At 38.2% G+C, this 21,702-nt stretch overlaps 1 protein-coding gene across 1 annotated transcript in view; it reads left to right on the top strand.

Annotated features, from left to right (window-relative positions):
• VAV3 (vav guanine nucleotide exchange factor 3) overlaps positions 1 to 21,702 on the top strand; it is a 429,462-nt gene that overhangs the window by 210,099 nt on the left and 197,661 nt on the right. The window contains exons 9-15 of the mRNA XM_005678013.3: positions 1,105 to 1,204; positions 6,634 to 6,729; positions 10,087 to 10,155; positions 11,808 to 11,894; positions 15,189 to 15,274; positions 16,812 to 16,944; positions 17,646 to 17,755. Coding sequence (XP_005678070.1) covers positions 1,105 to 1,204; positions 6,634 to 6,729; positions 10,087 to 10,155; positions 11,808 to 11,894; positions 15,189 to 15,274; positions 16,812 to 16,944; positions 17,646 to 17,755 — 681 coding nt within the window. The remainder of the gene's footprint in view (positions 1 to 1,104; positions 1,205 to 6,633; positions 6,730 to 10,086; positions 10,156 to 11,807; positions 11,895 to 15,188; positions 15,275 to 16,811; positions 16,945 to 17,645; positions 17,756 to 21,702) is intronic.

The following is a 21,702-nucleotide window of genomic DNA, read 5'->3' as shown; positions in this document are numbered from 1 at the left end:
ATAGTTCATAGTACCCAGAAGTGGCTAATTAGCTGCTTTGTGTCAACATTAGATAAATATTAATGTAGTAGTATTTTTTCCACCAGAGAGCTAAAAGAAACAATAAATTAACCAGACTCTCTGCAAAAAATTGGTGTCACTCCAGAGATACCCTTCCTGAAGTAGACTCAGACCCCATGCAGTATGAATGATCTTCTATCCAGCACAGCTCAGGCCTCTCATTCCCACTTTTCAGATAATGTATTTTTCTTAATTAAAAAGTGGGAAGGAGTAGGAAGTTTATTAATGAGTGGAGTTGTAACTAGTGATTACAGTGAAATTGTAGTAGAAAATAAAACTGTTCCTGAGTGAGCATAAACAGTGTAAAAGTTGATCTCTAATAGAAACTTGAACGGAAATTTTAATTTTGTTTTTGGTGTATATGTGTACTCCAACAATGTGTGTGTATGCATGCTAAGTGTCCGACTCTTTGCAACCCCATGGACTGTAGCCCTCCAGGCTCCTCTGTCCATGGAATTCTCCAGACAAGAATACTGGAGTGGATTCCCATTTGCTCCTCCAGGAGATCTTCCAGACCAGGGATAGAACCTGAGTCTCTTGTGCCTCCTGCATTGGCAGGCGGTTTCTTTACCACTAGCACCACCTGGGAAGCCCACTCCAACAGTATTAACAGTCATTAAGTTTGATTGTAAAATCTGCCTGCTATAAAAATGTACATGGAATCAATTCCATTCAAATTTGGAAATTAAAAATAGTCACTTTTAATACCATAAATATGAGTGACCCTAATTCCGGGACTGTAAGTGTGTGTGTGCTCAGTTGCTAAGTTGTGTCTGACTCTCTGTGACCCCATGGACTTAGCCCGCAGGCTCATCTGTCCATAGGATTTTCTAGGTAAGAATGCTGTAAGTGTGGTGAGTGTTCAAAGAAACGAGAAAACTGAGGTTCTGAGTAATCTGTCCAGGGTTACCTAGAAAGTAATGAAAGGATGAGTGAGATTTGCTTTGGTTATATCTAACTGTGGGCTTAAGTAGATGGATTTCCTCTTCTACTTTAATCTTGCCTTTTGATCCTCAGCTTTCTTTCTCTCTCTTTTCCTTTCAGGTTGGTTATTTACGGGCAGTACTGCAGTGGAGTGGAGTCGGCCATCTCTAGTTTAGACTACATTTCTAAGACAAAAGAAGATGTCAAACTGAAATTAGAGGTGCCTGTTTATTTTTTGTTTGTATATGTCATAGAGTAATGTAAACTAAAACAATATATTTCTTCTCATGATCATTGCAACTGTAAATTTCCATGAATTCTAAGTGTGATTTCTTAAAATATTAGATAGCCCTCTAAAATAATAATGTGGCAGTAATAATAACAGTAGTAAAATAGATTTATGGCTTTTTTACATGGATTAGCTCATTAGGCCCTCATGACTTTGTCAGATACATACAATTAATTTTCTTACCTTATGGATAAGGAAGCCAAGGTTCAGAGAGATTATGAGTAATTTACCCAGGGAAGTAAAAGGTACAGGATGAGTAAGATATATGTGAGATAATCTGTACATAGATTTAAATTGTTTATTAAAAATATAAGATATTTAGGGGCAGGTGTATAAAAAGGGCATGGATTTTGCCCATAAGAAGTAAGACAAGACACATACACATATGATGAGATTAAGTAGTAAGCACTCTTTGCCAGGGTTCCATGAGTTAGACTGAGTAATTACTTCAGTGTGGTTAGACTATAGAAGATTTATCTAAAGAGGTGGCATTTGAATTAGGTCTCTAATGAATGGGCTAGGTCTTGATAGATGAGATTCCTTGTAGAGAATTCTGTAAGAATTGGTATGCCTTGGCCAGAAGAGTCAGTAAAGGTTGAGAAATGGCAAGTAGATTAGTATGAACAAAGCACCCGGTAACAATGGAAAATAAGTCTGGAAACTGTGTTGTCATTTTTTTTTTTTTGTACGTATTTTTTTCCCCCATAAGAAGGGTTTGCAATTTTAAAAAACTTTTGAAAAATGATTATTTCTGTGTTATATGAATTGTCATTTCAAATATATTATCCATATGTTTGGATCTTCTTAAAGTTCAGGTAGCAATGTATAATCCACTCTTGGGTGACTGTGGGTAGCTTGGTTGGCCCTCTCATACCCTCCTTGCTGCTGATTGATGGGTTTAACTACAAGGTCAGGTGATAAACAAGGAAAAATAGACAGAGGATTTTTAAATGAGAGCCCCTTCACTGTTGAGCATATCTGGTCTGAATTCCTAACTCATAATTCCCACAAAGGGGAGCTGTTGGTGAGAAAGTTTGTACATCAACAGGCTACCAGGTAACTGTACTAATTTTATATCACAGATCCTTCTTTCTTACCTCTTACAATCCCTTGATGGTGTGGATCTTGTGTCTGGAGATGATTTGAGTCACCACTGAATGACATCCTTACCACCTTATTAGCTGAAAGGGCTTCTGCTCCTCTTTAGAGAACTGAGCCCCATAACTTTAGAACTGTAGGACATCTTGAGTCAAATTAAAATACAAAGGTCAAGTTAAAACTTTACAACTTACACAGTGATTACCTAATGAAGCTACCATTAAGGCAGTATTTTTAAAATAAAGATACATAATTCTCGTTCAAGAGAAGAGTCAGCAAGTGGACAATCAAACCTTCATTATATTCTCAACGTTATTTTTGAATGTTGCTCTTCCTTCTTTTCAGAGTCACTGTCAAAATCCTGCCCAATAAGCGCACCTTCAATCTCTAGAGTTATAGTTTCTGTAGTTATTGTAAATGTTAGGGAAAGAGAGACCCTCAGACTGAGTTTGAAGGCTGAGTGTGAGGTGATGCTGGTTGTCTTTTCCCCAGCTGAAATGTCCCTATTCTAACCATGGGCCTGATTTGGAAATATTTAATCAAATACTTACTATAAGCCTTCCAAACATAGTCTTTGCTAAAACTGTCTTCTGCAAGTCCCAGCATGGGAGAGGGAAAGCTGCCTTATTGTTGGTTTCTTTCTGCCTCCCTCATGTTTTCTGTTTTGTGGTTATTGTTATTCTTGATGATTTCTGCCTTTTTTCACCCTTACTGTAGAACAAAAGTAACATGGGGTAAAGGGTAATGGAGTCCCTTTACTTTGCTCTAAAAGGTCACTCATCCCTATTCCAATTTCTTTTCAATTAGGGTTAAGAGTTGAGGCTAAGCACTTGACTGGATGTTGTGGAAGAATCTTTTCTACCCTTTATTTACTTTCAATACTAATACGCATTTTACCTTTAAGGGGTCTCAGCCCCCCAGCTTTAGTTAATGCCAGCAGTGTTAGATTCTTTACTTCTTAAGCCTATAACTTAGAACTTGAATTAACTTTACCCCAAAAGTTTTAAACTGATTTCCATACATAAAGTGAGTTTTAAATGTGTAACATTTTCTCTCTTAACACTGTGTTAAAATGGCATAACATAGTAAGTATAAGATACAACCTCAGTTTCCGAGGAACTTAAAATGCAGCTGGCAAAATGAGACCCATTCATTACAATAATATTAGCAGTTTGACCTCCTATTTGAGACTCATGATCCAGAACTTGTTACAAGCTATGGAACCAAGAAATCAGTGAAATAGTTATCCATCCAGTGAACTGCAGCAATTTACAAGACATAAGCTAACATGTCAGGATGTGTCCCCAGTTTTTGCCTGAGAGCTCTAGGCAAACATTCACTAACTCATTATGGTCATTGGAGCTAATGGTGTTTGTTTCTGTAGTCCTGATAATATATCTTCCATGTTCTGGAAAAGCTAAGTATGGGCAAAATGGAAACAGAAGAGTATTTTCTTGAATAAAACTCCTTCCATGAACTGGAAAATTCCTTGGTTTTGGTTATGTAATTGTCTGAGGATTTTGAACTTACTAGGTTGCTCACAAATAAATATATTTTTATGGCACCTTGCTTTTTTTTGGAATGAAATCATGAATATGTGACCAACAGTAAAATCAGAAAATCAACCTGTTCAAGAGTTGCCAAACTTGATTTAAATTCAGGCTTTGACACTACAAATTCAAAGTACTTTCCTCAAAGTTGTAGTTAACATCACAAGAGTGAACCAGTTAATACTATTTTTCAGTAAACTTTTAAGAAAGTAGAATGTGAGATTAAAAAAATAATATTGGAGGCTTTAAAAACTTTGAATTCAGTAGTGGGTTTGTATTTTAGCAAATTTTTGGAGTCAATGATTCAATTACATTCATTTCAACTAACAAATTCTTAAGAGGTATAAAAATATATTCAGTTTAGTCACTGAGTCCTGTCTGACTCTTTGCGAACCCATGGACTGCAGCATGCCAGGCCCCTCTGTCCTTTGCCAACTCGCACAGGTAGTCAAACTCATGTCCATTGAGTCGGTGATGCCATTCAACCATCTCATCCTCTGTCATCCCCTTCTTCTCCTGCCTATAATCTTTCCCAGCATCAGGGTCTTTTCAAATGAGTCAGTTCTTTGCATCAGGTGGCCAAAGTATTGGAGTTTCAGCTCCAACATCAGTCCTTCCAATGAATATTCAGGACTGATTTCCTTTAGGATGGACTGGTTGGATCTCCTTGCAGTTCAAGGGACTCTCAAGAGTCTTCTCCAATACCACGGTTCAAAAGCATCGATTCTTCAGTGCTCAGCTTTCTTTACAGTCCAACTCTCACATCCATACATGACTGCTGGAAAAACCATAGATTTGACTAGACGGACCTCTGTTGGCAAAGTAATGTCTGCTTTTTAATAAGCTGTCTAGGTTGGTCATAGCTTTTCTTCCAAGAAGCAAGGATCTTTTAATGGCTGTAGTCACCATCTGCAGTGATGTTGGAGCCAAAAAAAAAAAAAATAAGTCTGTCACCATTTCCATTGTGTCTCCATCAATTTACTATGAAGTGATGGGACCAGATGCCATGATCTTCGTTTTCTGAATGTTGAATTTTAAACCAACTTTTTCACTCTCCTCTTTCACTTTCATCAAGAGGCTCTTTAGTTATTCGCTTTCTGCCATAAGGGTGGTGTCATCTGCATATATGAGGTTACTGATATTTCTTCTGGCAATCTTGGTTCCAGCTAGTGCTTCATCCAGTTCAGCATTTCTCATGATGTACTCTGCATATAAGTTAAATAAGCAGGGTGACAATGTACAGCCTTGACATACTCCTTTCCCGATTTGGAACCAGTCTGTTGTTTGTTCCATGTCCAGTTCTAACTGTTGCTTCTTGACCTGCATACAGATTTCTCAGGATGCAGGTTAGGTGGTCTGGTATTCTTATCTCTTTCAGAATTTTCCACAGTTTGTTGTGATCCACACAGTCAAAGTCTTCGTCATAGCCAATAAAGCAAGTAGATGTTTTTCTGGAACTCTCTTGCTTTTTCGATGATCCAGCAGATGTTGGCAATGGTTCCACTGCCTTTTCTAAATCTAGCTTGAACATCTGGAAGATCATGATTCATATACTGTTGAAGCCTGGCTTGGAGAATTTTGAGCATTATTTTGCTAGTGTGTGAGATGACTGCAATTGTGCGGTAGTTTGAGCATTCTTTTGCTTTGCCTTTCTTTGGGATTGGAATGAAAACTGACCTTTTCCAGTCCTGTGGCCACTGCTGAGTTTACAAATTTTCTGGCATATTGATTGAAGCACTTACACAGCATCATCTTTTAGGATTTGAAATAGCTCACTTGGAATTCCATCACCTCCACTAGCTTTGTTTGTAGTGATGCTTCCTAAGGCCCACTTGACTTCACATTCCAGGATATCTGGCTCTAGGTGAGTGATCACACCATCGTGATTATCTGGGTCATGAACATCTCTTTTGTACAGTTCTTCTGTGTATTCTTGCCACCTCTTCTGAATATCTTATGCTTCTGTTAGGTCCCTACCATTTCTGTCCTTTATTGTGCCCATCTTTGCATGAAAATTTCCCTTGGTATCTCTAATTTTCTCGAAGAGATCTCTAGTCTTTCCCATTCTATTGTTTTCCTCTATTTCTTCCTCACTGAGGAAGTTGTTCTTATCACTCCTATATAAAAATATTTTAGGAAAGATATTATACATATATATTTATGACAATAATGAAAAGACCCACAAAGCACAGAGAGGTAGAGCAATTTTCATTGAGACTAACACCCTAGAAGTAAAGCTCTTCAAGAGGGTGGTGGATTTTGCTGGAAATTAGAGAAAGCACATAGCTGTTGGTGACAACCAAATGAACCAAAGTTATAATGTTGGGGAAGGCACATAATGGGTCTGATGAATGGGACTTGTTCTTGATTCCTGGTCCATAGGCGTGCTTGGAGAGACTGGTGAAAGGTTAAGTGCTAAGTGGAAGAAGATGCTGAAGGACCACTAGAGAAAATTATTTTCATGTGTAGAATAGGTCTATGTATATATTCTTATTTATAGCTGAAATCCTGCAAGTTTTGCTTGTTTGTTTTGATTTTTCTTTGATGATACTTCCTATTTTTAAGAAAGGGTGATCACTAAGGGAAAGAGCAAAATATTTATTGTATAATAGCAGTTTTGCTTATGGCTTTTGCATCTTTTAATGTTTGTATTATGACTTCCTTTGATAAAACTAACAAAGTTAAATTAAAAATATGTATATATTTCATTAGGAATGTTCTAAAAGAGCAAACAATGGGAAATTTACTCTTCGAGATTTGCTTGTGGTTCCTATGCAGCGTGTTTTGAAGTACCACCTTCTCCTTCAGGTATGTAACTTGAAATTGTTTGTTCATTCATGAATTCAACCAAACAGTAATGAAGCATCAATTATGCTCAGAAACGTGATATTTGGAGCCCTTTCCCCTTACATTTTTCAATTATGAGGATGGCTAAATGGGAACAGAACAGCTGGAAAAGTTTTCCTCCTTTTGTGTGAAGGTAATTCTGTATCTTTCATAAAGCTATGTTTTATGTCTTGCAAACAGAAGTGGCTCCAAAAAATTTTAAAAATTAAAAAACACCCAAAACAAATACAAATATCCCTTCAACAACCAAGTCTTCTGTCATTAGCAGTAATCATTGATTAGAATCTCAATGTTGTGATACACTTGAGTTTTGGCAGTTTAATTGTGTTAGAACTTGTGCCTTATAACCATAAATGAAAGAGAATTGTGTCACATTCTGTGTTGCTTTCTGCTATACTAAATTATAATAAGACTACATTTATTTTGAAGTGATTCTTGTTATAACCCCAAAGCTTATGGTTTCCACGGTTAGTCTTCTAATGAGGGTGGAGAGTCTTATAAATTTAATTTGATAGCTGTACCAGGAGACTCATTAGTTCTGCTCCAAAGAAATGTCTTACTGTATTAGTCTGTCAGCTCTGCTGATGCTTGTGAAATGTCATTTTAAAAAGATCTACTACCTGTATGTGAATATAATTCTGAATTTGCTGTGCTTTATACATCTTGTATATTAAATTTCTTGAACTGTAGCTGCAAAATTATTAGTCATTTCTATTTTTGTTCTACTGAGAAATCAGAAAAATTCCGATGCTGATTATTCCTTAAAACTGCATTAAAACATTTATGAGACCTAAACTCAAAGAAACTTAATCAAATTGCATTTTATGAAAAAATAATAAGGAAGACTTGGGCAGTCAGTTTCTGAGATATCATGAAACTAAAAACATATCACAGAAGAAGATGATAATTTATTTTGTAACTTTGGGATAGTCAAATATTGATTGAAGAATTTAAAAGGTGCCATTTTCAAGAAATACCTATTTTGGTCACTAAAAAGATTTTAGACTTATAAAAGTATAAAATATGACCATACATTTTAGAAAATCAGCAAACTTTTTTCCCCTTCTCTTGGGTTGTGTGATATTTTAAATTTCAAAAGTATATTTAGCTCCATGATGGTTTTTTTTTTAAGTAGGGAAAGTTTTATCTGTGATACCACACTTGGATAAAAATTCTAGAAATGTTTTTCCATCTCAAAATAATGTAGAGTAGAATTAATTTGTCTACTTTTTAGAAATATGTTGAATACATGTGGTGTGAATTGAACTTTTTCTACTTACTGTATTTTAGTGGGCAAATAATTTTTGAAATGCCTTATGATTTGCAATCACAGGTTTATAAAATTAAAATATTCATAGTGAGAGTTGAAACTTTGAGAATACTTTACTTTTATTATTTAAGAAGAGTGAAAATAGAAATGAATATAACTGTAACAAGTTTATTACACTTAACAGATTTGGTGTTTGTAGGTTCTGTTTACTAGAAACACTAATGGTTTTGAATTCAGCAAAGACTTCTGAATGGCTTCCATGTTCCACATTATAGTGTGAGACTCTCAACAATATAAAACTGCCCTCCTCACACTGACAAATCTCACTGTTTAGATAAGGAAAATGAAAAGTAATTTGCCAAATACAATACAATGTGATAAGTATGCCAAAGGTACAAACGTGGTACAAATAAAGACCTAGTTAATTATGGCTTGAATAGAGGCCTCTGTCATAGAAAGCTTCACAGAGGAGCTATTCTTGAGCTTGGAAGGAAGAATAATGGTTTGACAGGTGGATTAGAGAGAAAGGGCTTTAGAAGAGAGAAAACACCATGCCTAATGGGATCAGATATTAGAACGTGTTTTGAGAATTGCAATTAATTTAGTGGAACTAGGACACAGGTTGTTTGAATGGAAGTGAAGAGAGAGGTTGAGGGAGGTTTACAGAATTCATGTCATGAGGCATCTATTAAGAATGGATGACAGCCTGAAGCTTTTGTGGGTTTCCCAGAGGTTCAAATAACAGGATCTAACTTACATTTAGAGATTCAACTCTGATGTCGGTAGAGTGAATAGATTAGCGAGGAAATAATAGAGTAGTCAATAGTGAATAGAGTAGTGAGAAAAGGCTGCAAGGTGGAAGATGAAACAGAAGCCTGTAGTGGCAGTGGGGGTGGTTGCAAGGAGAAGGATAAAGTTAGCATAAACAGAATATTGTGAGAGAGAGAGAGAGGGAAGAGTCGGGGTACCTGTTAGGTTTTGGCTTAAGTGATAAAGGTGCCATCATTCAGCAAAACATAAACAGGAACAAGAGTAGGAATGTGGGTGAAGGTTCATTACATTTGGACATGCTGGACTTGAGGGTCTTGTGAGATACCAGGTAGAACTATTTAATAGGACACTTGAGTCTGGAACTCAGGCGTGAATTCTGGACTGAGCACATTCATTTCAGAGTGAACTGCCCCACTAGGTCATAGGTGATGCTATGGCAGTGGTTGTGATAGAATTCATAGAGTATGTAAAGTAAGAATAAGGGAGACGAAGGTGAAAATCTAGGGAATAATAACTGATTTCTAAGGTGCAGACAAAGAAAGAAGAAAGTTGAAAGACTGATGACTAGGCTGACATTTAAGATGAGCTAACAAGTAACAAAATCCCTGCAGATGGTGACTGCAGCCATGAAATTAAAAGACGCTTACTTCTTGGAAGAAAAGTTATGACCAACCTAGATAGCATATTCAAAAGCAGAGACATTACTTTGCCAACAAAGGTCTGTCTAGTCAAGGCTATGGTTTTTCCAGTGGTCATGTATAGATGTGAGAGTTGGACTGTGAAGAAAGCTGAGCACCGAAGAATTGATGCTTTTGAAGTGTGGTGTTGGAGAAGACTCTTGAGAGAGAGTCCCTTGGATTGCGAGGAGATCCAACCAGCTCATTCTGAAGGAGATCAGCCCTGGGTGTTCTTTGGAAGGAATGATGCTGAAGCTGAAACTCTAGTACTTTGGCCACCTCATGCGAAGAGTTGACTCGTTGGAAAAGACTCTGATGCTGGGAGGGATTGGGGGCAGGAGGAGAAGGGGACGACAGAGGATGAGATGGCTGGATGGCATCACTGCCTCGATGGACGTGAGTCTGAGTGAACTCCAGGAGATGGTGATGGGCAGGGAGGCCTGGTGTGCTGCAATTCACAAGGTCGCAAACAGAACCTGGTTATATCCTATTTATCACTTTACGGTACAAATAATGATAAAATGGTTTACTTGTAAAATGTTTTCTTTACTTTTTGTTTTAATTTGGTGAAAGTAGTACTAAACCATACCTTCCGAATAGGAGCTGGTCAAACATACCACTGATCCTATGGAGAAGGCAAATCTGAAACTGGCTCTTGACGCAATGAAGGTAAGAGAAATGCATCATTAAGTTGTTTGTATTTCTCATTCTTACTGGGAAGCAGTGACTACAAACTGCTAATACATATGTATGAGATGCTAATGGAAACTATAATATCTATAAGTATTTATGTAGTTTTATTATTAGTGGGGAGAGCTGGGTATTTTTAACTGAAATTGATATCCTTGCATGGATTTAATTATTGGACAAAAACTAAAACCAAGAGGTATATTAAAATAACTTTTGTTATTTATGAAAGCATGTCCCCTTCCATAACCACCAGGAACAATCAAATAGAAAGGTTTTATTTCATCCTTTTTATGGCTGCTGATAGAAAACTGTTGACTTATGCAAGCAGCTAATGACTTTAGAACACTGGTGTGACTTGTTTTCCTCAAGTGAGGATGTCTGCCAGGTTCATCTTCATGGATGCTGTACATCAGTAAAGTGGATCAATCTGGGTTTCTATTTCTGGTAAATCTGAAAATTAAGAACTTTTGATACAAGTAGATAAAGGCAGACATTTTGAACATATTGGGCAGTGCATAAAACCCCAATTTCTCTGCTATGCTGAACTTAGACTTTGCAAGAAATAATATTTGCCCCAACTTAGAACATACCCAAGTATTTGTTCTGGAGACAAAATGCCAACATGACTCTACTCAAAGCAACCCATAATGCTTACACGTGTCCGTGTGCGACTCTCAGTGTTGGCTCTGCTGTTTAGCTGGCTGGAATACCATACCAGGAAGCAGCACACAATTATTTATTATTATTTAAAGAAAAATACCAAGTTTCCAGTTTTTTAAAGAAATCTCTTATAGAGATATTCTATGAAAAATCAGGCTTTCATTTAGAACAAAGTTAGGAACTGCTTTTTGTCTGAGTTCTGTTCCTGCTGTTGCAGATGAATGTAAGAGGGTAGGGGAAAAAAGAAAAAAGAACCCAGAAAACAGGAAAAATCTGGAGCACCTATAATAAAAATAGCTGGTTACAGTATGGAAAGATTAGCTAATGTTTCCTCAAATATGAGAAAAGATGTTTCAAAATAGGTAAAGGCACACGGAAAAGCAAGGCCAGCGTTGTTCGTGATCTTCGTTCATTTTCTCACTCCCTGGTTTCTCTCCTCTTCTCTCCTTCCCCTTTATTAACTCTTTGAAATTGACCTGGCACTGCTGACTAAATGCTCCCCGGAACTAAGACACTTAATTGGTTACAGACAACAGCCCTGCTGGATTCATTGTCTCACTTTTAGTGACTTTTCTGTCCTGTCTAATCCTTCATGATTGTCCTCATTCTAACCCAAGTACACGTGTGACTCCCTCAAGGTCAGCGTTTGGAATCTACAGGCTCCCGACCTGGTTTCCTTTTTGTTGTTCCGCATGGCAGCGTATTTTGTTTGTTTAGTGTCTGATCTTCACTCTTCTCAAGGGTGTGGTAAAGGACAAGGCTTCAGTCTTCCCAGCTGTACTCCAGACAGTTTTAAATTGCTTTTGAGATGCAGCTTTGATTGACTGGGCTTTCATTTCATTGTCGTTGAAAAGTTATGGCGGTAACTTTTATTACTAATGAAATTAATGATGTGTTTCTTTTCAAACAGTGCTCATCTCTTGTCTGATCTTATCGTGCCTTCTTTTTCTCCCCTTCTCTTTATTCTTTAGGACTTGGCACAATATGTGAATGAAGTGAAAAGAGATAATGAGACCCTTCGTGAAATTAAACAGTTTCAGCTATCTATAGAAAATTTGGTATGTAATTATCATTCCAATCCAGCTTCTCTAACCCACAGCTTGGGGGACATTCTAGGAGTTGTTTTTGAAGAAAAAATAGTTTACCTTCAAGTTTCTGTTGTTCTAGGTTTTATTCTGACTTCTGTTTGACAGAGTCCACAGGGATGAATGTTCAGTGGCATCTGTGACACATTGCTTTCCAGGGACCTTCTGCCATTATTTGTCCCTAATCACATTGTAATACCTCTGCCCCCAGTAGTCCCAACTCTAAATACTGGATCCGTTTTTTTCTCTTCTTATCCTCACCCCCATACATACTCATGATAGAGCCCTGTTAATATATTCATTTTATGTATATTTCCTGGGTGACTGCTGTGTGCCAGCTGTTTTGCTTGGGGCTGGGGCTATAACTATGAGCAACATGATCTCATGGGTGAAGAGACAGTAAAAAGAGAGTTTAAAACTGCTCTATTGAGATGAATGCTGTGAACAGATGCTGCAACAGAGGCTAGTGAGGGGAGTCCTAGTTTAGATAAGATGTTCAGTAAAAGTCCTTCTGAGGCATTTCTCATTTGAGCATGAAGGATGAGAAGAAGCCAGTGGCATGAAGGTCTGTAGAGAGAGGATTCCAGGCAGGAGCCATAGCAAGTGAAATGCCCAGAAATGCACAAGAGCCAGGAGACTTTCCTAGTGGTCCAGTGGTTAAGGCTCTGTGCTCCCAATACAGGGGGTGCGGGTTCAGTCCTTCGATACAGGGGGTGGGGAACTAAGACCCCACATGCTGTGTGGCATAGCCAAAAAGTTAAAGATTACAAAAAAGAAGAAGCTGCTGCAAGACAAGAGAGGCTGGAAATTGAGAGTGAAAGGAAGAAGGATGGGCCCTGAAGTGACGGAGGAGGACCGGAGAACTGCACCCCGCAGCCTTGGAGGACAAGGCACTGAGGGATTGCAGCAGGAAGCTAGTGAGAGGCTCTTACCAGAGGGTTTCACGGTCTGATTTATGTGTCAGGAAAACTCTTTCATCAGGCAGACCAGTCAGCAAGTTGTTGAGATGATTTCAGGAGAGATATGATGGAAGCCTGGTTAAGGCTGTGGGTAGAGAAAACAGATAAGTGAGTGGATTTAAGATACTTTCCTTGGTAGGGCAGTTTTATTACTTCTTTTTCTGAAACAGCCTTGGTCTGTGTCTTTCTTTCCACACATACAGCCCTTTCCCCTTTTCAGGACTCCGTCTGCCACCTTTCCAATCACAGTGGCCTCTAATTACCTCTTCCCGTAGCTGTGTTTCCAAAATGTGGATTTCTCCATTCGCTTGCTTTCCCAAACTTGTCAGAATTTTGTTACCTTCAGGATTCAGTCAACATTCCTTAACATGGATATTTAAGGTCCTCAATGATTTGGCCTTAATCTGTATTCCTAAACTCATCCAGCTAATGACTGCCCACATACTTTACATTGCAGCTGTCCTACTGCATTGTAAGGTCTCTGATTTGCACCTGGTCTTTTGTCTTCATTTCTTTTGTGTGTGTGTGTTTGGTGACACGGCACGTGGGATCTTATTAATAGTTCCTGACCAGGGATTGAACTTGTCCCACCTGTATTGGAAGGGTGGAGTCTTAACCTACTGGACTGCCTGAGAAGTCCCTGCCATACATTTTTATAGTTATGCCTTTATTATAATGTTGTCAAAGCCCAGAATATCTGTTTTCATAATTTCCTATCAAATTTCTTTGATGTCCAATTAAAAAAAAAAGATTATCTCCCTAATCTGCCATTTCCCTTTTTCTTTATAATTCCATAGCACATTGCCCAGATAGCTGTTTTCATTGTGGCAAAAATATTAAATTTACCCTTTTAAACTGTACACTGGTTCTTCACCCTGCCTGCCTCCCAGCCCCAGGCAACCACCATTCTACCTTCTGTCTTTATGAATTATTGAGTATCAATACTTACCACACTTTTGTTTGTAAATATTTTCTCCCATCCTGTGGGTTGCCTTTTCAATCTGTTAATAGTGTTATTTGCACAAAATTCTAAATTTTGATGAAGTCCCCCTTTCCTTTTGTTGCCTGCGCTTCTGGTGTCCTAAGAAGCCATCACTAAATCCAGCATCATAAACCTTTTCCCCTGTGTTTTCTTCTTGTATTTTTAGCTCTTTGATTCATTTTGAGTTAGTTTTTGAAAACAGTATAAGGGCCAGACTTCATTCTTCTGCGTGTGCATATCCAGTGTCCCCAGCACTGTTCGTTGAAAAGGCTCTCCTGTCCTCCACCAGATGGTGTTGGCACTTTTGTCAAAAATCATTTGACCTGTATATGAAGCCTTATTTCTGGATGTTCTGTTGTATTACATTGATTTAGATGTCTGTGTTTATGCCAGTTCCACCCTGTTTGGATTACCATAGTTTTGTAATAAGTTTTGAAATCAGGAAGTATGAGACCCTAACTTTGACCTTTTTTATGATTGTTTTACCTATTAAGGATCCTTTGTGATTTCATGTGAATTTTAAGATGGAATTTTCTGTTTCGGCAAAAAAAAAAAAAAAAAAAAAAAGGAATTTTCATAGGAAACATTAATCTTTATACTTTTTTATTGTACACTTAATTACATATCTTTTTTATTAGAATATAATCCTATTTATGTTACTGATATTTTCAATCGGTTCTTTTATCCTTTAGCACCTTGTAGATTAGGTGCTCATAAATACTTAAAACTTCTTATTGTCTGCCTCTGGGGAAATGGCTTATTATTTTTAATCATAAGTCAGGACTTTTCATTTTTTGATATCTTAGCCTCAAGGAAGTCGTCCTTGACTCCCTAGACAAAATTAGGTCCTCCAGCTACGCATGCTGCTTCTGCTCTTCCTTCATGCAATCACACGTTTATGACTATATATTTCGGTGAATATTTGTCACCCCGTGGGCAGTATGTTTCATGAGGGCAGGGTCTATATCATTCTGTCCTGTACTTATTACAGTGGCTAGCACATAGTGGATGCTCAGTAAGTATCAGTTGTAACTTTCTTGTGATTTGCATTATTCCAGTTAATTCTCTCTTTTGGTAGCTAACTTCTCTATCAGGGTTGTAAGTAAAATTAATTAATGTCTTCAGTATGCCTGCTGGGGTGAACATGGACAGGTTGTTTTTGAAAGTGTATCATACAGACCTGAGCTTTTTAGAGTAAATGTGCTAAAAAAGTAAAATGATAAAATTTGCTCTAAGGAAGTTGTGCCTAGAAAATATCCTCGCTAATATTTATTTCTGTCTTTATGTGATTATGAAAAACTGAGACATGTCCATTTCCTATTTTAGAACCAACCCGTTTTGCTTTTTGGACGACCTCAGGGAGATGGTGAAATTCGAATAACCACTCTAGACAAACATACAAAACAAGAAAGGTGAGAAGGATCGGTGCTTATTTTCAAAACAAGTTGTTAGTATCAGGAGATTGAGAAAATCTTAAGGATGTTTCCTTTAGGATAAAGGAGTGAAATAAATGAATGAAAATAAGGGAAGAGACCAATCTATGGCTTTTTAATTTCTATGGGCATGTTAGGTATTCCCTTCTTTGTTCTGGTATCTGTTGATTTCCCTAAGTTTCAGTTCTTCAGAAGGAAAAGAAAAATCTAGAATGTCAGCTAGAGTAGAAAAGTACACATTAAAATGAGAGTAGCAATAAAATAATAGTAGACAGATACCATAAAAACACAATTGTTTAATTTTACTTTCTGGTATGCATTATAAAAGAACTAAGAGTAATACAACATGTCTTAAGAATGAGGTCCAAATAAGGGCCATTTAGTGAGATTTTCTTGAGGGAAATATGTAGGTGTATTCCTTAAAGATTAGTCAGCTTGCCTGGTGTCCCTAATTATCTATATGTATGTGGTTGTTAAAGTGATGTATTTGGTTGAAATGGCCATTTTCTGGAACTTTGGGAGAATAGAAAGTTAACCAGTAGGGGGCAGCATCACTCTTGCATCCACCTTGACACCCGGGCTCTAAAGGTAGGTCTCAGGAGAGACACATCCTTTTAGCCTCTCCCAGAAAATAGTCTTTGAAAGTGATGCAAGTAATAAGGCTGTGTGAATGTCTCATTATCACAATGTATATGTGTTAATCACTGACTGAGAGTTTTCAAAAAGATGCAAGTGTTGGTATTGGATGATAGGATTTATAAGATTTGTTTTCTCCCTCAATTACATTGCTTTTAATAAGATAGAAGAGAAATACCAAGGTGTAGATTTAACCATGATTTCTGTAGCTCACATTGAGGTCATGCACCACTCAGTTTGTATTTCAAGTTGTCCTTAAAACATAGGAACAGTATCTAGGGCAAAGCACAGGTTCCACGAGTAGACCCAAGAGTGAGTCCGGCTTTGCAGCCACTAGCAGTGTGATCCTGAGAAAGTTATCTAGCTTCTCCGAGCCTCGGCTTCCTCCTCGATAAAATGGCGGTGACGATAATACCTACCTCACGAGATGGTCCTGTGGATTTAAATTAAGTGAGCCATCTTTGTGGAAGGGATGAATCCTTCTCAAGGCAATCTAGCCCACACCTAGTAACAAGGGTAGACGTTAACCGCTATTGTTGTCATTAATATTTTCCCATGGGTGTTTATCTTTTAAACTGGAAGGAAAAAGTGCTGGTTCATGAACAGTGCTTTATGACTTAATTGTTCCTGGCAGCGACCCTGCAGTGTGCATGTTATTCTTGTTATGATTTTGCCTGGTTTTTACCTGTGGAAACTGAGGTACAGCAGGGTTGTTCATTTAGGAAAGGGCAGTGCCAGGACACGCGGCTCATTCTTTCAGTGTGTAACACTGTCTTTGTCTTTAACTCACGGGATAAGTTAAATTTTACCTCAGAAGAATTAACACACGTTCTTCCAAGCTATTTAAATAAATCAGTCTCTCTTGCTCACTCTCTTTCAGGCATATCTTCTTATTTGATTTGGCAGTGATTGTATGTAAAAGGAAAGGTGATAACTATGAAATGAAGGAAATAATAGATCTTCAGCAGTACAAAATAGCCAACAATCCTACAACTGATAAAGAAAATAAAAAGGTAAATTCTTGGAAATGAACAACTGTAATTTACTTATAACTTTGACTATTCAAGAAACGTATGCTAATACAGTAATGTGAAAGTGAAAGTTACTCGGTCGTGTCCAACTCTTAGTGACCCCATGGGCTATACAGTCTGTGGAATTCTCCAGGCCAGAATACTGGAGTGGGTAGCCTTTCCCTTACCGCAGGGGATCTTCCCAACCCAGGGATTGAACCCAGGTCACCCGGATTGCAGGTGGATTCTTTACCAGTTGAGTCACAAGGGAAGCCCAAGAATGTTGGAGTGGGTAGCCTATCCCTTCTCCCGGGAATCTTACTGACCCAGGAATCGACCAGGGTCTCCTGCATTGCAGGTAGATTCTTTACCAACTGAGCTACAGTAATGTGAGAGGTGGCTCATTGATCCAGGTCTTTTTGTTTCTAGAGATTAATTAGAGACAAGCCTCTTTGAGAACTAATTAGACAGGGCCACAGGTGGTATGATCCTCTCTAATGCCTTGATGAACATGGCAACAAAATGCATTGGCATAGCAATTGTTATAGATAAGAAGTTGACTACAATAATCTTGATCGTTCACAGTTTGATGATAATGTTAGGAGAGGTTTTGTGGATGATTATGGAGGTATTTTAATGATTTGAAAAACACAATGTTACTGATGAATGATATCTATTAACCTGAGGAATATTAATTTTAACAGTGGTCTTATGGCTTCTACCTCATCCATATCCAAGGACAAAATGGGTTAGAATTTTATTGCAAAACAAAAGATTTAAAGAAAAAATGGCTGGAACAGTTTGAAATGGCTTTGTGAGTATTTCTCCTTTTAAAAGTGCTTTTTTTCTACTGCATAAGTCTCTTATGAACAGTGAGCTGCCAATAAACGTACTATCATGTTTGTAGCTTGTGTACAGAGGAGTGGAAATGCTGAGCCTGAGCGCTATGCTGCTGGGCTGTCAGCTGGATGACTTTGGTCTCCTAGGAGAGATGGCTCGGTGAATTTCTTCAAAAAAAAGAAAGAGGGAGCTCCAGCCTTCTGTTTGACTTTCTTCTCATGGGTGTATTTTAATTCCTTAGCTTTCAGCAGCTTCTGAAAATTTTAATTATTCTACTGATAAACTTTTAATGTAATTGCCATGTTTTGTATATGTCTTTAAGTAGAAATACCCCCCCATACACACACACACACACACACACACACACACACACACACATATTCATACATGCAAAAATCTCATTTTAAACAGATTAGTTTGTTCCTCCTGTTTGTTTTTAACTTATTTCTTTTTTGAATTCTGGGTAAATTGCTTGACATATTCAATGAATGCTTTCAGGGCCTAATTTTTCTCAGTGATTTTTCCTTTTATTAAAGTGGAGGCTCAACAAAGAGGTAGGAAATAAATCAGACCTGTTTCAAAGGGAATAGCATGCAGAGATGTAATTATACAAGAATATGTCATTATAGGAGTTTTCTTTCAGTTTTGAGGTTCATGGATTAAAAGGTGTATAATGACTCTTGTTATGGAAACATATAGGTCACCCTGAAATTGAAACTGGTAGCAGAAGGTGAAATTAAGGAAAAACACTTTTGTGATTTGCTTCATTTGCATTCTAACATAATTTACCTTTTGCAGACAAATTCTATTGGATTTTTTGTTTGCTTTTTCCTTTGTTTTTGGAAATGCTTATATTGATATAAAATGGAGATAAGATTAGAATATTTTATTGCAGTTCTTAAGTGAGAAAAATAGAAATTTTCCTTGGGTTATTATCTCTAAAATTCTGAAAGATAAGATTGTGCAGCTAAAATAATTTTAACCTTATAGGCAATTCTGGGTTCAGCAATAACCCTTGTCAGGAACTGGCTGCATAGTCTTAGCCAATTTATTTAACCTCTCAGAGCCTCAGTTTCCTCCTTTGTAAAATAAGAATAATGATATTTTGAATTCCAGATACTATGTGTCAAGCAGTATGGTGGCCAGATAGTACAACAGCAGGATATGGTGTGAATAGCAAGCATTATCTGTTGTTACCACTGTTATTTAATATTGCTTTGTATTTCGTATCCCTATACCCCTAGGGACTTACAGTATCAGAATACATCTTTCAGTATACTATTATAGTTTTTTTTTAATGTATTGTTATTGATTATAGTAATTAAAAGATCTTAGTATTTGCATGCATCCATAAAATGACTATTGTATAGGGACCTCTCTGGTTCGGAGCACAAGTGATGTAGTTGGTGACCTCCGCCCATTCTCTGATGAGCTGTGGGCTACATTATAAACCAAGTGTGCTGTTCTAGAGAGGTTTCAAGTGATAGGCAGTATTTGGACTTGAGCAGTTGGAACTGGGGTGGCAGGATGTGGGGTTGCTGATTATGTGCAAAGGCAGAGTTGACCTTAACACCCCTTTGCTCTTGTGGGAAGGATGCTATGCTGGTATTTTCTTATGGGTTCTGCTTGTTTAATCTTTACATGAGTGAAGGAATTTCTGCAGAGGAGAAACGTTAAATTTGTTATCCAGAGTCAGCAGGCTCCTTGGACTGTATTGATAGGTGTATCACTTAATATTTTGTTCACTTGCTGTAAATCAATCAGACAGCTAAACTCTGGATACATGAGACTCAACAAGACGGGTGCTTATCTCTTTTCTTCCTGGAAGGGGACCTGGGGTAGGAGGACAGGGGTGGGATACTGGCTCTCTGGGTATTGTCGGGAAGCCAGGCTCAGATCTTCCTGCTCTGCCATTGTCTGCCTGGCTTCTGTCCTCAGTGTTCAAACTTTGTTGTCTAAGATACCTGGAGCTCCAGCTATAAAATCTACATTCTAGGCAGCAAAAGGTGATCCTCACTTTCAAGGATCCCATGAAGAAACACCATACACTTTTGTTAAATAATACTGGCCAGAACTTAGTCATGTGGCCATATCTGACAAGGCGGTCTAGAAAATGCAGTCTTCATTCTGGGCAGGAGTAAGCTTGGCTATGAACCAGGCTTCTCCAATTATGAAAGTAAGGAGAAGTGAGTACTTATAGGCGACTCTCAGTCCCTGCCTTAAAGGTGTATACATGCAGGAAGGGTTTGGAGTTACTCCTTGGAAGAAAAGTTATGACCAACCTAAATAGCATATTGAAAAGCGAAGACATTACTTTGCCAACAAAGGTCCGTCTAGTCAAGGCTATGGTTTTTCCAGTGGTCATGTATGGATGTGAGAGTTGGACTGTGAAGAAGGCTGAGTGCCGAAGAACTGATGCTTTTGAACTGTGGTGTTGGAGAAGACTCTTGAGAGTCCCTTGGACTGCAAGGAGATCCAACCAGTCCATTCTGAAGGAGATCAGCCCTGGGATTTCTTTGGAAGGAATGATGCTAAAGCTGAAACTCCAGTACTCTGGCCACCTCATGCAAAGAGTTGACTCATTGGAAAAGACTCTGATGCTGGGAGGGATTGGGGGCAGGAGGAGAAGGGGACGACAGAGGATGAGATAGCTGGATGGCATCACCGACTTGATGGACGTGAGTCTGAGTGAACTCCGGGAATTGGTGATGAGCAGGGAGGCCTGGCGTGCTGCGATTCATGGGGTCACAAAGAGTCGGACACAACTGAGTGACTGAACTAAACTGAAATTGTTTTACCACAAGCAAGATGGCTGCATCACACACAGGGAAGCTGGGTGGAAGTCTTTACTGTGAGCGTCATCTATGCACCTCAGCAATGTAATTAAACATCCATCATGACTATTTTCATTCCAGAGTATCCCTGGCTGCCCATGCAGATGATACCTTTTCTTGAAAACTGCTCAAAGTTGAGGGCTTCCTTAAGCAGAGATTATGCCGCATATGGCATGTGAATTAAAATTAAGCAAAATAAAATTAGGATTTTATTCGAGCATCAGAATGGTCCATTATTTTATTTCCCCCCTTCTCTTTTGAAGCTTGTTATGCAGGAAAGCCCTGCTTCCAGCTTTGTAAGACAGGTCTTGCTTGTCTTGTGCTCAGTCAGAAACGTAGAATAATCTAGGTAAGTCTGGGCTTAAAATTTTGCTTATGGCTCAAATTTTTCTATTTTACCCATTATCTAAAGTTCTAGTACTCTTATTCTGTAAGCCATGGAGAAAAAAAGAAAACTAAGAAGTCCTGCAGCCTTCTTGATAATACATGATAAACAGCAAGCCTTGTGTCTTGACACAGACCATTTCTTCAAGTATCTTGGCATTAACAGGGGTCCTGTAAGTCCCCCTACAGCATTCTGGAGTGTTGTTTTAAGGAACTTGGGGGAGGGAGGCATTGGTGGGGGGGTTGCAGGAAATCAAAGGAGGTGATATTTTAAGACTGATGAAATGCTTGCCAGTTCTATTTACAGAGGATGGCAGCTCTGCTGTTTATAGGATTATTGGATCATTTTTATTTTAAAAAATTGCAAATCACCTTTAGGGAGTTTAAAATACTGCTCTTAATTTAGAATATTAAAAAGGATCATAGAAAAGCACGAACACCAATAAACAGTATCTGGTAAACACAAGTCATCTCCCCAGAGCTGACCTAAATCGCAGCATCTGTCTTTCCCTAGCACTTCCCCAAGCCCACTCAGAAGTCAGATTTTCTGACCTTCTTTGGCCATAGCCACTTCCAACATTTAAAATATGCAGTGGACCACAGCAGAACTTGGCAAACCTCCGGAAGAAAGACTTCACAGAGAGAAAAGCAGCAGTGACCCACTTGGATAGGGCAGGAAGAAGGAAATTTTTTTTCTTTTTTT

Source organism: Capra hircus, chromosome 3, assembly GCF_001704415.2.
Source record: "Capra hircus breed San Clemente chromosome 3, ASM170441v1, whole genome shotgun sequence".
Classification (NCBI taxonomy): domain Eukaryota; kingdom Metazoa; phylum Chordata; class Mammalia; order Artiodactyla; family Bovidae; genus Capra; species Capra hircus.
The sequence above is the reverse complement of the archived record's forward strand: the minus strand, read 5'-3'. Positions and strand labels throughout refer to the sequence as shown.